The 21224-nt window shown below is 41.3% G+C and overlaps 2 protein-coding genes across 3 annotated transcripts in view; both read right to left on the reverse strand.

The window, feature by feature from the left end:
* The window catches only part of LOC103480483 (insulin receptor substrate 1-B), a 57013-nt gene extending 52377 nt beyond the window's left edge, over positions 1-4636 (reverse strand). The window contains exon 1 of the mRNA XM_008435440.2: positions 3272-4636. Coding sequence (XP_008433662.1) covers positions 3272-3620 — 349 coding nt within the window. The 5' untranslated portion in view covers positions 3621-4636. The remainder of the gene's footprint in view (positions 1-3271) is intronic.
* Positions 4637-8295: 3659 nt separating this feature from the next.
* agfg2 (ArfGAP with FG repeats 2) overlaps positions 8296-21224 on the reverse strand; it is a 15527-nt gene continuing 2598 nt past the window's right edge. The window contains exons 3-14 of one of the 2 annotated variants that reach the window (XM_008435435.2): positions 19361-19476; positions 18034-18178; positions 17563-17683; positions 17365-17469; positions 16190-16222; positions 13421-13669; positions 11513-11585; positions 11373-11416; positions 11074-11166; positions 10401-10520; positions 9555-9625; positions 8296-9449 (exon numbers count right to left, since the gene is read on the reverse strand). In XM_008435435.2, the coding sequence (XP_008433657.1) occupies positions 9402-9449; positions 9555-9625; positions 10401-10520; positions 11074-11166; positions 11373-11416; positions 11513-11585; positions 13421-13669; positions 16190-16222; positions 17365-17469; positions 17563-17683; positions 18034-18178; positions 19361-19476 (1218 nt within the window). In that variant the 3' untranslated portion in view covers positions 8296-9401. The remainder of the gene's footprint in view (positions 9450-9554; positions 9626-10400; positions 10521-11073; positions 11167-11372; positions 11417-11512; positions 11586-13420; positions 13670-16189; positions 16223-17364; positions 17470-17562; positions 17684-18033; positions 18179-19360; positions 19477-21224) is intronic. The other variant, XM_008435436.2, reaches the window with a different exon arrangement.

Genomic DNA, 21224 nt, shown 5'->3' on the forward strand with positions numbered 1-21224 from the left:
AAAAAAAAAAAAAAAAAAACTTTTTTTTTTTTTTTTTTTAATCAGCCTCCTTATCTGTCCTTACGCAACAGAGAACCAGCAGGTTATGAGAGGCACCTTGAACTCATATCTTCGATTTGCTGAGGTTGCGTCATGTGTCCCTTACGGCCCGACCGGGCCATACGGGACCAGGTGATCTGGGGCTACTGTGACAGCTGTGTTTACACTGCGGCTGACAGACACTGTTTGAGAAATATTCACACGGATGACGTGTTTGTTGGGTCTTTTTTTTTTTTTTTACATGTTTAACGATTGGTGAAAACCTGACCGGCGTTTCTTTGCCTACTTTTGAAATATCCGATCTCCACTTTGGATCCATGCTCTCCCCCCCCCATCCCCCCCCCTGCCCACCGTGTGATTCTGCACCATCAGCAGGAAAAGAGGAGCAGAAAACATGAGGACAGGGTGTGTTTGAGCTGTTGGGACACAGAGGCAAAAAAAAAAAAAAACCTCGCACACAGCTGAGGCCCAACAGAGGAGGGGAGAAAACACACACTAGAAGTCTGAGAGTAAATGTGACACCAGCACGATAAGAGCCGTGGAGGCGACACTCCTACGCTGCTGTCCGGTTACAGGGCGCCAAAATGTATTCAACATACAAGTAATTATTTATACGGACCATGATTTGAATGGAACAGGACAAAGAGAAATGATTATCGATAACGATGTCGACACCAATATATTGTACACATCTAGAATTTTTTGCAAAACTTTGTTAGTTCAACATATTTTTATTTTTCTTGTTTTATTGGCTCTAGTGGCCTTTAATTTTGTGAACTGACAGGAAAGTGGGTACTGAGAGCAGGGGGAAGACATGTGGCAAAGATCACCAGGCCGGGAATCGAACCTGCGGCGGCCGTGTCAAGGACTAAGGCCTCTGTGTGTGGGTTGTGCTTAACCCCACCGCAGCAACCCCCATTATTTTTTTATGTATTCTTATTTATGAAATTGTATGTTATTTGTGCTATAAATGCAGAAATGTACATTAATGTATGCAAAATTATTTAATAATATTAATGGATTTTATCAAAAGCAAAGAATGAATGTAAAATCTATTAATAAAATTACGTGTTATAGCGGCAGTGAAATTAATTAATTGAAAAGTCATTAAAATTTTTTATTAAATACGTAATTTTAAAAAATCTAATTTATAAATCTGACTCTTTTTTTGTCATAACGTGATAAATGCATGTGTCATTATTTTTATAATAATATTTATATTTCCTGGTCCTTTGGCTGCAGTGAATCGTTCAAACAATAAATATGGATCCGATTGGTTGACTTGCTCACTGACTCCACTTCAAGCCAATCAGCTTCCACGACAGCAGCATTAGCTCCGCCCACTGGGAACAGGAAAAGCTAAAACAACTTCACAATTCAATAGCAATTACTTTTAAAACATAAATCTCAAATGTTTCTGCTTCTTGGATTAATTACTCACACACTGAAGTAACACAGGAGTAAAAGCTTCTTTATCCTATGGGGATCCCCAAGGCTCAACGTTTGGTCCACTGGTATTTTCATTTTATCTCTTTCAGACATTAACCAGTATTTGCTTAATAGTTATATGCCTGCCATCATGTACAGTTGTGCTAGTCTTTTAGCCAGACCAGTGTGATGAAGCTATCTGCCTTGATCTTCTGCCTCACTCTGATAAAAGGCTGATAACTTATCTGAACGCCTGAAAAACAGAAACAATGGTTAGAGCCCAGCCTGAAACATCCTCACGCACATTCGCCAAGCAACCGGCTGCTTCTGTCCCTTCGCCAAAGCCGGCGCTCATAATTTTATTTACATGTATTCCTAATAAAAACAGTTGAAGGTCCATTTTTTAGGTCAAGTGTTTGAGTTTGTACTAAAATTACCTCTTGATAATATTTAACTTCTTATGCCTGATCCTGTACTTCTTTTTTTCTTTTATGGTTTTATAGATTTTCTTTGCATATTTTATATTTTTATGTCCTGTAATTTGGATTCTTATGACTTATGGTATCTCATCTCGAACAACGTTTTATGACCGTAGTCGTGTTTAACATATTAGCCGCGCAGCATCGTCAACCAGAACAATCACCGACAAAAGGGAGTTGTTCGTAATAATAACAGCGCAATTAGTGAGGTAATTCATTCTATAAAAACAGGTGTCAAAAATCTGGCCTTTATCCAAGGAAGAAAATTCAGCGTACTTGTATTAAGAAGACTATTGAAAAAATCGGAAACGTACAATGAAACGCAAAAATGAATAGCTAAAATGGCCTTAAATTCTTCAAAATGGAAACTAAAAGCAGAAGGATGTGGAAGAAAACAGAAAACCTTCACTCCAACGGAACAAAGAAGAGCTAAACTGATTAGACGGACCAAAGAACGTCTAATCAGTTGCTTGTAAAGACAGTAATTATTAGAACATGTCGGTGTGTAGCCAAGCTGTCGTTGACAAATTCCTGCAAAGGCCCGTTCGAGAAAAAAAGCGGCAGGTGATGAAGAGGACTTCAGGTAACGCACCCTGAACTCACTGGTAGCATCCGGCATCCTGACATAATTAACGTTAAGTAGCATTAATCTGTTGGAAAACATGTTGTTAATCAGAAACAGTCGTTATAATGGGCAAAATATTAGTTCAGATGAGTTAAACCTACAAACATTTCTACGGTAGATGCTTGATTTTTGCGCAGAAATGAAAGCAAACACTGTCTCCAGCAGCCTTTTTCATTTGGAGTAGAGTTCCCAATCTATTTACAAGAATGTCCATAGAAGCTAAAATAGAAACCGTGAGCTTTATTCACATAAATACAGCTAATATTCAGATCTCAACCGCCTGTCTGAAAGCAGCTTTAGAAATGAATGACTCATTCATTCCTTCAGTGTTTTTTTATTTTTTTTTTTATGTGGACTGTGGCCCTTTTGGGTCTCCATACTAACAGGGCATGTGTTCAGGCAAATCCAGCCACCTCTTTAAACTGGGCTGGGTTTCTAAAATCGAGCACAACAATGTTTATAAACACTTTCTTAAAAAGGTCAGCGAGGGTGGGAACCCACGCCACGCCACGCAGACTAACTCGTCTAGTCAAGCTGTAGTGGTTTTTAAATAATCCCCTCTTGTTACCCCCAAAAACACCAATGAAACATGTCCCGAGCTGCCCCGCAGAGCGCCTCTGCAGCCACTGCCACGTTTCTCCTCATCCACCATCCCAGTGCAGGAGGCGCGGGGTCTCGGTGAGCGTGTGTGCGGGCTTACTTTTGCACTGCAGCTCCACCATGGCCTGGAACCACTCGTCCTGGTCCTCCTCGCTCTCCGCGGCCACGGCGAAGCTCTCCGCCCGGGTGTACAGCACGATCATGTGCTTGTTCTTGGAGTCGGCCCGCTTGTTGATGTTGAAGCACGTCTCCAGCGCCACCGCCTTCTTCGGCACGGGGGCCTTGCCGCGGAACTTCTTCTCGCTCTCGTAGTACTCCAGGCGGGCCGGACCGCGCTCCGAGGCGGCGCGCAGCACGAAGTAGCGCCGGTGCATGGACTTCTGCTTGCGGAGGTAGCCGCTCTTGCGCACGTCCTCGTTGCCGTGCAGCTCGCCCGCTTGGCCCTCCATTGAGTTTGGTTTCCACCGAGCAAAACAGCAACAACAACAACAACAAAAAATGTAGAAAAATAAAACTAAACAAACAAACAAACAAAAAAAGAAGCAAGCGAGATGGTCAGCTGGAATTGGTTCTCCCCTGCAACTTTCAGCGAGATGATTCAAACATGCTCCCCGGTCCGCTGACCCCTCTCCTCCACATCAATACAGCAGGCATGTGCGCGAGGAGAGCTGGAGGTCGGTCCGGACGGCTGCTGCGAGTCTGGACCCGGGTCTGTTTGTTGGCGTCTGTTGTTTTGGAAGGGGGAGCTTGTTTTCTCTCCAAGGGACGGAGCAGCGCAAGTTTTCCACGTGCGGCGCAGCTTTTACGCGGGGCTCCCCCCTCCTCCTCTGCCTCCCTTCTCTCCTCCACTACTACCGCTACTACTATTAGCGTCTCCCAGAGCTGTCTGTGCGCGTTAATCCCATTTACTGCACATCACAGCGTACGGAGCCCAGGCGTCTGTCCCCCCACCCCCGGCCCTGCTCAGCTCGGCTCTCTGGCGGCTGGAAGTGCGAAGAGGAGCTGCTACCGTGGAGCGGCACAGTCGCTCACTTTGAGAGGAGTCCGTGACCGAGCCGATTCGACGTGCCGGCTCATCTCCGCGAACGTTCTACTTCGTTCCTAATGTCACCAAACGAAAAATTATCCCATTACAACCTTATCTCAGGGATGCACAGTTCGAATATCTTTTTTTTTTATTTTTTTTAAATCGTTTAAGTAATTTGACTCAAAATCGAAATGTATATTTGAAGCATTTTCTAGAATGTAGTTCAGCTCATAGAGCATTTTGGACTCATGTGGGTAACTGTTTTTGTGGAGGCGTTGCATGTTTGGACTGTTATTCCCTCTGGTTTTAATGCTGTGCAGCTAGAAGATTTTTTTGGTCTTACTTTTTTTTTTTGCTTTCAAACAATTGTTATGATGTGTAACCGTGGCAACAGTGTGTTGTTTTTACAAATGGGAGCGGCTGACTAGCATCAGCATCACCTGAAATCCCAGAGAAGTTGGAAAGAGGCTTCACTGGTGCAGAGAGAGAAGGAGGAAGTTCGAACCATCTATTTTGTAGATCATTATGGGTAACAATCATCCCCTACTCCAATGTCTCTCTGACCAGTTTTCTGACCATGCAGCCAGACAGAGATTTAAAGAGACTTAGACTTATTGTCATTGCACAAATAAACTTGAGTAAAATTGACAATGAAATGTCATCACTTGGCCACCGTAGCACACACAAAATCACGTGTTCCGTTTTGAAGTTATAAATGTTGTTTTAGTACGTATACAAGAAAAAAGGGAGAAAGCCTGTCCTTTCATGTTATTTTCAGATACTACAACGTAGTAAGTTTTTTGTTGTTCAAAACAAAACTTTATTAAACGGTAGAAATAGGCACCGTTAGTGTCCGTTAGTGTAAGTTACTGTTGAAATCTTTCATGTATGGTTGCATTGCCGGTATGTATTAAGTTTGTAACTTTGTAACATTGTTTCTGTTTAGCGATGGCGCTCTAATGTGTTGTTTTAAGGTAGAGTATGTTTATGTTAATTAGATGCGAGGTTATCGTGAGGTTATCAGGTGCGCAATTGGTAGCCTAGATGTACGCATATAGATGTGATGATCGGTAGAAATTGAATGTAGTGTATTTTATGCTGCATATGATCGCATATTTACTGTATTTTTTGTCTTGATTTCAGTTTTACCCTTTTTATTGTCATTAAACCTGCTGACAACGTCCTTCGGTCTTCAGAGTCGTGACATGAGAAAGACGTTAGAAAGCCTTTGCATCAGACATGCACCAGTAACGGCACATCACGAGTGTGCCTATAACTAAATAATATACAAATAATTACTATTTTCAAACAGTAATGTAATGTGAACCCCCAGGAATTTAGTGCTGTTGACGATCTCCACTGCTCTGTCGTTGATGAGGAGTGGTGTGTGGTTGGGTCGAGACCTCCTGAAGTCGACAATGATCTCTTTTGTCTTGTCGACGATCAGGAGCAGGCTGTTTATTCTGCACCAGTCCACAAGATGTTGTACCTCTTTTCTGTAGTTCACTTCATTGTCGTCCTGAATGAGTCCCGCAATTGTTGTGCCGTCTGCATATTTCATGATGTGGTTGGTGTTAAACCTGGGACGACAGTCGTGGGTCATCAGGGTGAACAGCAGGGGCCTCAGGACACAGCCCTGTGGGGAGCCAGTGTTTAAAGAAATGACATTGGAGGTGTTATTACCCACACGGAGAGACTGAGTTCTCTCCGTGTGAAAGTCCAGCAGCCAGTTGCACAATGGAGTATTGAAGCCCATGTGGGAATGACGAAAGCAAATTAGTGGATTAGCACTGTTTTCCAATGACATGTTACTGCGAAATATCGTCTCAACTGCCTGGATGCTGAGTTGTTAGCAAGTCATAACTCTTTATTAAATCGTCATACAACAGTCTACAGTCAGAGGCCTCATCAGATACTTTGCAAGACTGACTGCTACGTGAGATCCTTTTTGCCCACAACATCACCAACCATCACAACTCTTTGAAGATACTTGTATGAAATGGATATTTGATCCACACTACCTATTTCACGCTTAGATGTGCTACACTGAACAGCCAAGGAGTAATTATGGAGGTCACACTAGGAAGTGAGATTTTACCTTATTTTGTATCATTAGCTAAATGATGGCTATTTAAGAATTTGTACCACTATTTATGCTTGGAGTGTTTGTTATTAGTGGTTTACATTTGCAGCAGGTATGGACACATACTAAATAACTATAAGAAGTTGACATATGTGAAAGTTAGAGGAGATGCGAAGCAAAGAGCAGTTCAGGAGCACAAGATCCGAGTTGAGCCAAATCATCTGGATCTCCAAAAAGAACCGGAATTCCCTTCACTAAACTCTCCTCCGTAGTACTCTAGAGCACGGTGCGTTCAGGAACTTCACCGCAGTTCTGACAACTAAACTTCCGATTAATACATGTTAATCCGTCTCACCTGGGAAGAGAGAACTTAAACAACTTAAGAGGAAGAATGCAGAAATATAAAACGATAAAAACTGTTATTAAAGAAACGGACTAAAGACAAAAACAAACAGAAATTTTTTTTTTTTACTCCATAGCACTGATCATGGACTAATGATGCAAACATGGATGGCTGATTTATAACTAGTCTTATATTTAATTTATTGCAATTCTATTTGCACATATAATCAAAAAGTAAATGCAAATCTTATTATGTGTTCCATTAAATTAACTGTGTTGTAAAAGTGTGCATAATAGGTGTTATATAATACCTGTACCTGTTATGTGAAAATAGACGACTAAAAAAACTTTTAAAAAAATCTGTTGCTGATAACAAAACGTTTCTGCTTTGCTTCTCTCATTATGCAAATCAGATCAAAGCAAACCACCTAATATTATGTGTTTTTAACTTACATTTATATAATGTTGCCACAATACAACAGTATGAAAGTTATTATTAAATGGATTTTGCCAAAAATAATTGTAGTGTGTAGACTGTAATGTTGTAACAACAACATGACAGGGACATTCAACATTATAGGGTGAATGCCCTTGTAGTGATTTTTTTTTTTTTCATAAATTTGACCTCGCACCGTACCGCACCAATAAACTGAAAAAAGTACCAGACTTTAAGTTAGTGCTGATAATATTAAACTCTTATTATATATTTATAAATAAGCTCATATGTAATTATTGACAGCAGTATTCTAACCAACATCTTCCAATTTTCTGTGTGTTTTCGCACGTTATCTTCCATCTCTAGTCTTTTAATGCGAACTCCTAAAGATTCCCACAGCACGTGAAGGCAGCATCCCTTCTCCTCTCCATTGTGGCGTAAGATTTCAGCCTTGGCGCTTCCAGGAGGTCCACCCTGGTCTATTTATTGTTTTTAAAAAAACAGTCCCTATCTGTCTTCTGTCGAAATGTGGATATATTGACGCGTGAACTCTGCAGATTCAGCAACTATGTCCAAAGAACGATGATTAAATCAGCAGAAATTCTCCAGACAGTAGCGAAATCAAGGGTCAACTTTAGAAATCTTTTGGAGCCGTTATTTCTATTCTTCATTTGGACGATGTTTCTGTATTAAATTGAAAAATCAGACATTTGACTGACTGTTTTCTGTGTTTAAAATCGTCTCTACGCTCAGTGGAATCTCCAGTCCTTTGGTTTTGTTAGATATAAGAAGAAAACAGGAAAAGCGCATTAAAATCTTTTAGATTGAAATGAATATTTTAAAACAACCAAAACGGGAACCATCTTCGTGCTGCATGCTTATGCAGTATGCATGCTGTTATGCAATATGCATCCCAAAGTAACCTTGTGCAGGGGGGGCAAACATAAAATAACAGTCTACCGCCCCCTGCTGTTTAGCAAAGTTACTGCCATGGGGGGCGGGGGGACTACTTTTTAATTTCACCATGATTGTTGTAAACTTTCTTAGCTCAATGTTTCACAGTTCCCAGTCGTTTTTCACTGTAATGTCAGCTGCGTGAACGTTAAAAACTAAACTTTATTATAATAACTGTAAAACAGCCGTTTCTGCCACCAGAGATGAACGGATGGATTTTCAGAGTCATTCTGAAGTGGTGAAGATGTTTCCACCATGTGTGAATAAAAACAGTCAAAGACACACAGAAAAAGCCTCACTATATTAAGAAGTTGATTTTATGAACATGAATACGTGTCATTACAAAGAGGTTAATACATGAAACTCTTACTTTTTTGTTCTTTTTGGCAAAACAAAAAGAAATAACCTTTACCTCAATTAAAAGAAACAAAAAAGCATTTTGGTCCAGTAAAATGAAGCTGTGAACTTTTTATACATATTTTATGTCTCTTATTGTTTTTTTTGTTTGTTTGTTTTTGTTTTCTGAAATTTGCTTTTACATTCAGTAGCATCTCCTTTTAGCCCTATAAGCGCATGCAGCCTGAGAGTGGAAAAACACTGATAATCACTGATCGATAATTTGACCAGGAATTTAAAAAAAAAAGTGAGAAATGCAAACATGTTCCACACACACACACACACGCACGCACGCGCGTCTTTTCTTGAGACGCAAATTCACGTGCATCAAGAGGTTGTTAAGGCTGTTCAAAATTATTTGCAGGGCATGTGTGAAGACAAGTCAAAGTCTCTGTCCCACCAGCTGAGATTCAAAGATTTTAAAGCAGAGGATGTTCTTACCGGTGGGCTGTTTTTGCAGGGGTGTGTGTATATATATATATATATATATATATCGTTTTTTTTTTTTTGCACTTATAAGCAGGAGATGAAAGCACGATAGCAGCAGCAACATGTGTGTGTGTGATATAATTTGTGGGTAAAATTAAAGAGGCATTGTTCACTCGTGACTCCCACAGAGCCCTGAGGTGGCATCTACTGTCACAGAAAAACACCCTATGACACACACACACACGCACGCACACACACACGCACACACACACACACACACACACACACACACGCACACACGCACGCACACACGCAGTTTCATTGTTACATTCACACCCTCTTCTGTTATTTTTCTTTCCTCCACAAACACGTAAACACAGACACAGAGGAGAGAAGGAGGCAGGGAGGGCGGGATGGAGGAGGGTCCGACCCTCCCTGACCGGGTGGAAATACTCCAGAGGCTTTGAAATGGCAGCAGCTCCTCAAGTTCACTCCTCCCTCGGTTCCCAGCGAAGTGAGGAGAGGCGTGGGGTGAGGAGATGGAGGGGATGCAGGGGGAGGGGTCAGATGAAGGGATTTTTCGATGTCCCCCGACTGGGGTAAACATTACCCTGCAGAACGAGAGAGAGAGAGGCTGGAGTGAGAAACAGCAGCAAGAACGCCGCCTACATAGAGCAAGCCGGATTCCCCACCGGCTCTCCGGGCAGCGAACTCACCGTGAACGGGTTCACAGACATGGGCCGAGGGACTTTGGGCTGAGAGTCAGGCTCAGGGAACGAGGCGAAACCTGCAGCAGGAGACAGAAATGTGACGGTTAAAACGAGACCCAAACAGGAGCTGCATCCAGACGCACAGGAAAAACACAAAACAATCCAGCTCCAACTTAAAAAAAATCTGTTAATTAGTCACAAAAAATGAAGTTAAGTTGATCGAACTCACTTTATTTATGTTTACCTTTACAACTTCATAAATTAAACTCAATTTGACCAATTAACATATCTTCTTTTTTTTAAAGGTTTGAGCTGATTTTTTTTCAGTGCACTGGCTGCGTCTGTGTGTGTTCCTGAGCTGTTGACCTCTGGGTACCGGTCGGCGAATGACGAAATACTGAATGGACTGTATTCTGGTCTGGTCAGCAGTAAAAAAAAACACAGACTGAGATGTTTTTATTGGGGTTTTATGAGACAAACAAGTTCATTTTTATTTTTTATTATTGCTTTTTATTTATGTTAGGCGATGCCTCTCATTCCCCTAAAGGAAAAAAACTTGAATGAAAACAACTTTAAACCTGTCAAGGGTATGAATAATTTTGAGCGGCATAAATATACAATATTATTGAATAACTAATGAGCTCATTGTGTTTTTCTTCTCTTTATTATTCACTACATTGAGGAAATACATTGTTTCCTCCTCAGTTTTGAGCCATTCAAGTTAACAAAAACACATTTTAAGGCCTTTTCTTTGCAAAGTTTGTGTTTTTATAACAAAACAACAGTATTTCCCTGAATAAAAGTTTTATTTCATGGTCGGCACATTAAGACAGCAAATAAAGCAAATCTCACCATTGGTTTCTTGATTGGTGACTGACTCGTGGTGAAATGCATTCTGGGTGGCAGGAGCCGGGAAGGAAGCAGACGGAGGGAAAACGGAGGTGGGCGAAGTGACAAACGCACCGGAGTCGCCTGGGGGGAAGAAATCCGAGAGAGAAGACATCGTTACTCAGGTGAAGAGGAGACGGCACAGAGCGGCTTTCACTTTTCATTTCTACGTCGAACAAAGAAGCAGGAGGAGCGTCGAGACGCCAAAGAGACGCCTTACTGGGTTACTGGTGCCGACAACGTAGACGTGTGTCGCTTATTCTGTCTTGTTTTATTACAACATTTTAATAAAAACTTAAAAAATCTGATTATGGGTTGATGCCAAAGAAGAAAAATTTGGATCTCAATTGCTTCACAGTCAGAGCAGCACTACTTCAACATATTCTCATGTATACTTCATAATAAAGACTAAGTACAGCGTAGAAAAATATTCCTAAAAGTACATTTTTTCCAAAAAAGTTAATGTGAGTAAATGTGACTAGTTGCAGCCCAACTCTGCCTGCAGTAGAGTGACGTTTTAAAGCAGCACTCGTTTGCCTCCAGGCAGCCAGACTCTGAACTCCGAATGCTTTCTTGCTGACAAAACGTGAAGAAAAAAAAAAAAAGTCTTAAAGCTCCTGCAGGGCATGAGGCTTACCTCCTGAGGCGCTGCTGAAGGGGTTACTGGGGGAGAGGGCAGCAGGCTGCTGGGAAGCCGACCCGGCGCTGGAGCTGAATGGGTTTGGGAAATCTGAGACACACAAGGAGCAACAGGGAGGGGAGGGGGGAGATAATTCACCATGCGTCGGGTTAACAGGGCAAATTCCTGCCTATTCAGATTGACTCTAAGTCTGAGCGTGATGAGTGGTGGTGTTGGACGGCTCCTTTAGGATGAAAGGGGCTGAATGTAAAATGCAGCGCGGGGCTGGATGGATGCGGCCTGTGCTCTGTACTCACTTCCAAAACTTTGGGAGCTGGATACAGCATCGACTCCGGGAGAGCTGGGGGGGCGGAAGAGCAGAAGAAGATAAAAAAAATATTTAAAAATCGATCCAAACCCGACCGCGTTGAAATAAAAACTGCTTTTCTCTTCATACCTGGCAGGAGTGGAGCTGGACGAGAGCCTGCTGCCAAAGATAGCGCTGTACTGAGGAGGGCCACTAGGTGGAGCTGCAAGCAAACATTTCACAGGGACAAAAAAAAAAAAAAAACTATCAGGATATGACCTCAGGCCCTTTCATTAACCCTGTTTTAAAAGATCAAGTCCTACCATTACCTTAAAACGTGAGTAAAACTCTGAACTCTGATAAAGGGCTCAAACTGTTGCGCTGCAGTGTGTAAGTCATCGGGGGGAAACAAGAAATAATCAAATTAGGAAAAAAAAAAAAAAAACCTTTCTGAGTTTGACTTGATATGGATCAAAGAGCGCTGAAGCAGAAAATCAATAAAGAGCTCTTCCTGCCAGACAGAGAAGGCTGAGATGAAGCTGGAAAACAACAACAGCAAGGCTTCTTGCGGAAAGCCCCAGGGCTCCTCACACGCGTTACCTCCATTAAAGCAGCCAGCTTGGTATTTAGACAAACATGGCCGATCGCTTTAAACCCAGTCAACGGGGTCCTTTGAACCCGACAGTGCAGAATCTGGAGTAAACACAATGAGCATAATTCAGCTGCTACGAGTCTTGGCATTTGGAGAGTAACGGTGTTACGCAACTAAGCTGAGCTGGCCATCAGAATCTGGATCACACGCACTCCTTACACTGCCTCTGTGCAAGAGTCGGAGTCAAAACCCAGAATATCACTACAGCCACAGTACCGGGGGAAGAAGTGCTTTCACATTTTTTTAACTTCTTTTATTTTTTAATTCTTCTCCCCATTCCTGTCACAATAAATCAGTTAAATCGCACAATCAAGTAAAAGAAACTCTGTGATTTTCATTTGCTTGATTTATTGTTTTTCTTTTTTCACCAAAAACTGAACGATAAAAGTCTTCCGTCTGGTGTTTTGGTCTCAACTATCCCTTTCTTTTTTTTTTTTTTTTTTTTTTTTTGATAATCTTAATAATTTCTTCATAATTTATTTTTTATTGTTTCTGTTCTTTGAGAATGTGTTCTTGCATTTTTATGCCATTATTCCTATTATATTACTTGAAAATCTTCTCGAAACAACAATCACAGTAAGTTCTGGGACAATTTATCATCCAGCAAAATTTGTGACAGGCCTATTGGTGAAAACACAAAGACACAAATCAATTCAGAAAGGAAAAGAGGCAGAGCAAAAGATAAACAAATGTTTCATGTTGTCTCCCTCTTACGTTTTCCTCCTTTTAAAAAATTAGATAATTTGCAGTCGATTTAGCAGCATTTTCATACTTTAGGTAGCTCCTCATTTACTTCAAATAAAATTGGATGTAGATTAACAGCAAATGTATTTTTTTTTACTCATTCTGATTCAGAAAACTTTATTGATCCCAAAGGGAAGTTAAATTAAACAACCATGGCCGCCTCATTCCAGTCCCTAACAGTCGGTTCACGCTGCACCGTCCGTCTCTTTCTTTTCTCCCCTGATGCCAGAAGAACATTCCACAGATTTCCTTCTGTTCCTTTAAGTCGTGGAGGTTTGTATCCTAGATACATTATCTTAAAATCACCAGGAAGGGAGTTTTGAAAGTGAGTTGATTTACTTTATTAACATATTTCCAGTCATCCAGAACCTTCAACCAACCCCCAAAAAATTTTTCTATTTCCTACACAGACTTGAATGTTGGACTTTTACTAAAAATTCAAGAGTGTACAGGAAATCCTGCCAGATTAAGGATTTATATTTATCCTAAAATGAGCCAGAATCCTTAGCATTCCTTTAATGAAGTGGCTCCCCAGGCTGTTAGAGGGTCTCACAAAATGCTTCTTCGGACTTTGACCTCTTGATCAAAGTTTAACTACGGTCTGCTTCTGTTTGTTTGGGCTTTTAAACATTACAAAGCAGCGAGTGACAAACATTGGATACCTGCAGCTGAAGATGTTTCAGAAAAGACACTGTCCAGCTGCGACACGGCAGCGTACTTGTCCCGGTTGCTGGAAACGCTGACCGGCGGTGTCGTCTGGCTGACGCCGACCGGCTGCTGCTGCTGCGGCTGGGACAGAGACTGTGGGAGGGACTGCTGCTGAGGATGGTTCAGACCTCCGAAATCTACACTCAGAGATTTTGGGAAGGCCCTAAAGGGCCCTGTGACTCCTGAGACTGACACTGTACGACCTGAGGGAGAGAAAACAGCAGCTAATGACGATGAACTACGACCTTTGGAGCTCTAAAAACCTGCTGTGTGGACAATAGACTGACTGTGGTAACATTTCAAAACTAGACACCAACATGACGTTTAGAAAGTTTTACATTAGCAACACGTACTCAGTCATAAACACGTACAGTCTTTAAAAATATAGTTTTCATGAATTGTCAGAAAATATAAGTACACCCATGCAGCTTTAATTGGACTTAAGACCTAAATTAATTGATGATCAACAAGCATGACCAGCAGGAGTTGGACACGCTTCCTGCTCTGTGGTGAACATGTGTGGTTCAACACATTGCCAGAATGGAAAAAGAAAACAGCATCGTGACTTCAGTTTGCAAAGTTTTGTCTCAATTAGCCACAAGATTTCTGATGATTGTGCTTTGAGTAGGTCGAACAAAGTAGAAATGTTTGGCTCGCAATGGAAAAAAATGTGGTCCTGCAATGGTCTAATCAAAGTCCAGACTGCAGCCTAATTGAGATGTAGAGAAATTGATATCTGCAAAAGCTAAGAAAGCATGGGGTGTACTTAGTTTTTCCATTTTTGTCTGAACTTGGAAGTTGGGTTTTAAAAACTGCTTAAGAACTGTGCTATTATCATACACTAGGACTAAATTGCAATGCGTTGTTTTGACTCTTTCCGCTGCTGTTTTTTTTTTTTCTGAAATAATTTATCTTTTTAAACCCTGCGGCTTTCTTTTTGATATATTTCTTTTAACTGATGCGCTCTCGGCTCGATGTACATAAACGTCAAGCAGAGAAAAACAATCTCACGCCAAGCTGACATTTTCATGCTGTGAAGATAATCGGTGACAGCGTTAGCTTTGTGCACGGGGAATGCGGAATAAAACAGATATCAGTTTTAAGCTTTAAACTTAAAAAAAATAAATAAATAAAAAATAAGCACAACAGAAAGGGCGACAAGATCTTTAAAAGCAACAGTTAGATCCTAAGAATAGCCTCCATGTAGAGAGCAGCAGCTAGCCGCAACGCATGCTGGGTATCAGCTTCTGCTAGCATGGAGACGAAAAGGTGAATCCATCTCCCCCCCCCCTGTCAGCTGACGAGCCGGAGACAGAGACCAGACTTGACCCGATTCAGATAATCCACCGATTCCACGCACGCATCACCCATGCCGCTTGTTTCTGGGCTCTGGTGTCATTTGTGAAGCGTCGGCTAGGCCCTATCTCGGCAGGCGTACCGCGGACTTCTAAGAATACTTGTTTGGAATGGGATTACAGCTGCCTGCGCCCCACATAGTTTTCAAGAGCTTCAGCGGCAACGTGGTGCGAAATATCAGCGGCCTTGTGCTGACGAAGGCCGCAGCAGCGGGAGGCGCGGCCCAAAAATAGCCCTGCTTTAAGCTCGCTCTATTCCCTCTGAGTAAATGTGTCTCCTTGACCCTCCCAGACCTGAGACCTGAGCTTTGAAGTGGCAAACCTGACTGATGAAGAAAATGACTGACCCCAATTTCAGTAGGTGATGCCTGACTGCAGTGATTTAGATGGTGAAAGTAGTGAGGAGATTTTGCTCTTGCTGTCACATACAGCGCCTTTTTAAGCGTATTTATAACACTGGAGCCTTTTTGAAGTTTGCTAATACAACAACAAACTGCAACACAATTTAATGGGGGGGGAAAAATCTACACAAGGTGAATAATTATGAAGTAAAATAGTACACAGTTTTCAAATGTAGCTCACAAAACAATCTGAAAAGTGTGGCGTGCGTTTGTATTCTACGACGGCGTATCAGTGCCACTGTAGATAAAAGGAAAAGGAGGAAAACCTCTCCCAAAAACAAGTACATTTCTGAGCTCCAAAAGTTTAAAATTTGCAAGATAAAACTCAGTAGCTTTTAGATGAATCTTTGAAATTACCTAGGAAAAAAGTGGAAATTTTTGAGTTCCAAAAGTGAAATATTTGTGAGAACAAAATACTAAGATGATAGAAATTTTGATTTTTTTTTTCCTAGCAAATATTCAACATTTAAAGTTCAGAAATGTCCACATTTTTTCTAGAAAATTTAGTAAGATTAGTGTTTTTTAGTGGAAATTTACTCCTCTTTTGTTCTATCGACAATGACCCTGGTATGCAACTGTAGTATTTCGCTCCCGTTACACTGATGTGCCTAAATAAAGTCACTTGGATCCAATTTGCAGCCCTAATTGCAGAAAAAGTTTTTTTAGTGGAGTCTTGGAGTCTGAATACAAACTCCAGTATTTTCAATCATAATAGATTTTGAAAACCATGTGTCATTTTCCTTCTACTTCCCAATTAACCACAACTTTGTGATGGTCAATTACAACAAAATACATTAAAGTTTGTAATGGAAAAAAAAAATTGCAGTTTGTTGTAAATTTACATGCACGTAAGACGCGGCCAGCACTGACACATCCACAGATAAGGCATCTATTATAAATGATACACAGAGGAAGTACTTATCGATTCCAGCCACTCAGCACAAACTCGAAAAGCAATGAGTCTTACCTAAAGTGAAGTGGTTTTTGAACGAGCTACTGGCTACGAGGTTGAAGGAAAGAGCAGAGAAACATCAGATAGACACAGAGAGAGAGAGAAGAAAAAGGAAAACGTCACTCATGTCAGATCACCCCATCTTTCCTGCTGCTTCCTGTCGACAGCTGAGCAGCCTGCTTGGTTTTAAGATTCATGAAAAGCAAACCCAGTGTGGCAACATGATGACACGACAAAAATCAGAGAGAATATACATGGATGATCCTGAGAAACAGCGTGGCAACGACATTATAGCTGTGTTCAAAATGTTCACTCATTTGCTATGTTACGTTAAGCAGCCGTTTTTGCATTTTTTACAATACTCCGTCCTGAAAAACCCCCCACAGCTTGAAATGTTTGACATGTTTACAGCTTAGGCTGAAGATCGGAGATCTGGCTTTGGTATGCACTTAAAAACAAATCTCAAAAATCTTCTGGCTCTGGATGAGCTGCCTAACAAGTGCCACTACATGTAAATGTAAGGCTCATCGATGCTTGTTCCAGTTTCCAAACGCAAGCAACATTGGTGTTAACATTAGCACTAGCTAACAGGCTATTGCTGGCATAAACGTTTTGGTAATTTAAAGAGCTATAGTCTCTAGATATATTTATATTTCCAAAAGTATACTATTTAGAGATAATATACTTATTTATATTTCAGAAACTATATTAGTTAAAAGACAATGCACTTATCTGAAAGGCGGCAACACTTAATATTAGCATTCGATTATAGGGATAACAGTAGAGTTGGCAGTTTTATACGAATGGCCCTGCTAAAGTACAGCTCTAAATTGCATAAAAACCTATTGTTAAAATGCACAGGAGTTTGTGGTTTTAAATATGACAAATTGTGAAAAAGCTAAAGACAAATGACTACTTTTATAAGGGACTGCATAATGTCTGAATGGACATTTCAAGCACTGCTTGTCTACATTTTCACATTTCAATCACAAAGAAGAAAAACCCCACTTCACAAATATTTTATATATTTAAACACTGATGTAGGCGAGACGATCTCAGTTGTGAATAAAACAATAAAGGTGAATAGTTTTTTCTAATAGCATGAGGTGTTCTCCTTCACTTTCAAAGCCTGAACAAACTGCCTTGCATTGATCTATGTTTTTCCAAAGTAGAGGGAGACCAAAGCCCACCTGAGGGTCTAGGGAGGGCGGGGAACGATGGGCCGTGGCTCTGACCTCCCAGTCCTGACGACAGGGATCCCGGTCGCTGTCTTTCTATGCCACACAGCGTGGAGTCTGGATCACAAGAAAAAACAAAAACATGTGATAAAGCCTAATACCACAAACAAGAAAGAAAAGAATTCCTCCCACGGAGGATCAACCTCTGACCTTTCAGAGGGGGATCTCGAAAGCTCTGCGAGCGCGAAGGTCTGGCCGTGAACGCGTCGGTCCGCATGTCAGCGGGCGAGATGGTGGGAGCGCGATCCCATGATGGCAGCTGCGACTGAGACTGGAGGAAAAGAGATAAATAGAAAGGGGAGTTAAAAATGGAAAAGGCAGACGGGGTGAGTCTGTTTCATCGTTTCTCAATAATTCATAAGTGGAGCCTTTGATGTGGAGGCTACCTGGCCCTCCGACTGCCCAACCTATCAGCCTCTCTGCTGCAGCACTGAAGTGAATTCAGGTCATCTCTTCACCTGCTGCTCTCCTTTTCTTTCCGGCTCTCTCTCTCTGAATATCCTGCCTCCTTTCATTTCCTCTTTTTCATGCAGTTTTTACTTCTGCTCTCACTTTATTTCCCTTCTTTTATTGATTCTCCATTAGCGTCTCCATCCACTTAATGCATCTCTTGCTTCTTACCAGTGGCCTCGCAGATCTGGCATTAGGTGGCAAGTTATGGGAGGGGCCCTGGCTCGATAATGGACCATGGGAAGAGGGAACGGCTTGGACGCCGGGACTCCAGGGGCCCTCCACGTCCCTCCGGTTTTTGCTTTTGGAAAAATGCCTGTAAAAAGACAGGGAGAAACATAGTTTGTGCCATTAACCAGGCACGCTTTGTTACAGCCTAATATTAAGGGGCTTGTTATGAAAAATGCGTATTTTGCACGTTTTTGTGCTTCCATTTTGGTCTCAACTGCTTCTAAAAACAGACCATGCGATTAGAAAAATACGTTTTTTGGTGTCTGGAAAATTAGACGTTTCAGAAACCCCGTCATTGTTAAGTCACATTCAACGGGCCGTCGCCTGGCAACCGGCGCCAAGCCCAGCCTGTTAGCTAGCAACCCGGTTGGTGAGCTGTTCGCGCTGTTCAACGGCTGCTCGAAAAGAAAAGAGTTTTGTTGTTGATGTCTTATCCAGAAACCACTTGCTGTATTCTTGTTGGTTGTGCCGGAGACTCTTCTTCTAGTTTTCAAAGATGTACAGTTATATAATTGCGCCACTGTTAGACGCCATTTTGTGCGAGTGTAGACGTTGAGTTGGGGGGGCGGGGGGGCGTGGCCAGCAGCAGCTAATTGGATTTAAAGTGACAAGACGCCCTGAAACGTCTCATTCTGAAAGGAGCTTAAAAGAGGCAGAACTAAAGTCTCATTGTCTCTAAGAATTATTTTGTGTAAAAAACATAATGAGCATGTTTGTATTACTCTATCCTAACATGTTGAAAGAAACATATCAGGTCACCTTCAAGATTTAGAAAAACCAATTGGTAAAACAGAAAATGGACGGAGTGTGCAGCCATGCTACATAGACCTTCTATGCAGGAAATATGGGTGAACTCTGGGGATGTAAACACAGCATGGTTGTCTCCACAGCCATCAAAGCAGTCTCTCTACAGGAAACATTTTTTGTGGGAATAGTAATCAACTGATATCTTGGATTTAGCCAAAGCAACAACACAGTGTGTGTGGACTCAACACAGTTTCTCCCATCTATAATGCAGGTAGTTAACAGCCAGGCTATCAAAATGAGTGCAGCTTTAGCTTCTTGTATGTATTGTAGAAGCCATGTTTATTTCCTGTGTGTCTGAGTCAAATAAAGAAGAGAACATCCGACAGATACTGCTGTTTGATCAACAGATAGGGAATGTTTCCTGCCTTAAAAGCAGTTTTATTTATTTATTTTTTAAAGAAAATGCATTGATGAAATTACCTATTTTAAGATTGAAACGAGGTATTTTAAAAGTTCTCACCATTTCTTCTTCTCATATTTATCCTGAAGAAACTCTTTGAACTTCTGAGGATCCTTTAAGTCGGGGCAGCCATCGGCCTTCGGGTCAAACACGCACAGCCAGGTTCTTCGACCAACCTGAACACACACGCACACACATTTTACATGTCGACAACATTAAAAAGAGGGCAGTGTTGATTTGATTTGGCTGAGGAGTTATGGTCGATTTCTAGATGCCGGAGTTTAAAATTAAACCACAATCCCTATTGGTTTCAGACATTTAATGAAAGAGATCTTTCACAAAAATAAGAAGAGATTTATTCCCCCCCACCCCCCTCAGTGATTCATCTGGTGCAAGAGTCAGAGTGCAGCAAATAAACACTGCCTGTGAGTCATGAGTGGTTAGATCACTGAGAGGATGATGATGGGAGCAATCTTGACCCTCCACACTTCAGCTTCGGTGCACATGAAGCTCGACTTGGAAACACACGCGGATCTGGGTTACCACCAAGCAGATCAGTGCGCAGTCATGCCTGATGTACTTCATCCATCGTCTGCGTCATGTAACCGATCCCCGAGGCTCCCACAGTCACACTGCGGCGAACTCTCCATTCATTTTCATTACATTCCAGCTGAATGTATGTGGAAAATGATCAACGACGATTATGCAAAATGACCTATTAGAGCGATTGTTGAATAAGCAGCAGATCAGCTGAAGGGTGGTAGTTGTCATAGCGATGTAACTGTAGCTCAACAGACTGAATTTTACAGCTGATAAATATTTGACACTTTTATAATATGATAGCAACAGATCCAATAGACAACAGAGAACAAATAATCAGAGATGAGCTGACCAGGCTTTTCCTGGCTGATCTCTGGCCAGCTTACAGATGAATCTCTAAAAACTAAGAACTAAATGACTGAGAATTTGATTCAGTAACTGAGGTTAGCTGTAAACATGTTCCCTACATTTCAGGGCCTAATTAATTTAAAAGTATTCCAAACTTAGAGGTAGTTAAATAAATCAAAACTTTAAGAAGTTAGGCAGGTTTTTGTGCCCTTCCGCTTAATCTTACTTCAATAGTGATTCACGTTGGGGAACCAGTGAGCGGCCCAGTGCTGCTGTGGGTGTTAAAAAAAGAAAAATTGTGTAAGTGTACAGCTTCCTGTCAATCAAACAGAAACTCCCAGATCTGAACGGATGCTCTGCGGTGAACGGACACTCCTCTGGGGTCTCACTGCGTGTGTAATGGAGCAGGTTTGTCAACACAACACTATGAGACACCAGAAATGTCTCCGCTCACTCCACCCCACAGATGTACAATAGCTAACTTAAAATATATTAGTCCTTATCTAAAAGGTGCAAAACCACATAAATTAATCTCTCTGAAATACATAAATACTAAAAATGCAATAATTGCAGTTCTGAAGGAAAATTCTTATACATTTTTTGTGAAGTTATCAGCTGCAGTTTCCTATTTATGTTGGTTTTAGATTATTCCTACAATCATCCACAATCAAAAGAACATGAGGTACTTTTTTTTCCTTGTCCTAGTTGATACGTGTCATGTTTATAAGGACATTTTTTGTACAACTAAAAACTAAGAATGACACAAAATTATTTGTTTAAAAAACGACACAGTTTCAAACTAACACCCCTTAGGCCAGTGAAAGCTTTTTACCTTTAATTTGCAATTTATTCCACGCAGCGGCTCAGTTTAAAAAAAAAAAAAAACTTTTGGAAAAATAAAAAAATTAAATTCCTGACTTCCACAGATTTATTTTATACAGCATCTTCCATCCATCCATCCATCCATCCATCCATCCATCCATCCATCCATCCATCCATCCATCCATCCATCCATCCATCCATCCATCCATCCATC

This window comes from Poecilia reticulata, linkage group LG18 (genome assembly GCF_000633615.1).
Source record: "Poecilia reticulata strain Guanapo linkage group LG18, Guppy_female_1.0+MT, whole genome shotgun sequence".
Classification (NCBI taxonomy): Eukaryota; Metazoa; Chordata; class Actinopteri; order Cyprinodontiformes; family Poeciliidae; genus Poecilia; species Poecilia reticulata.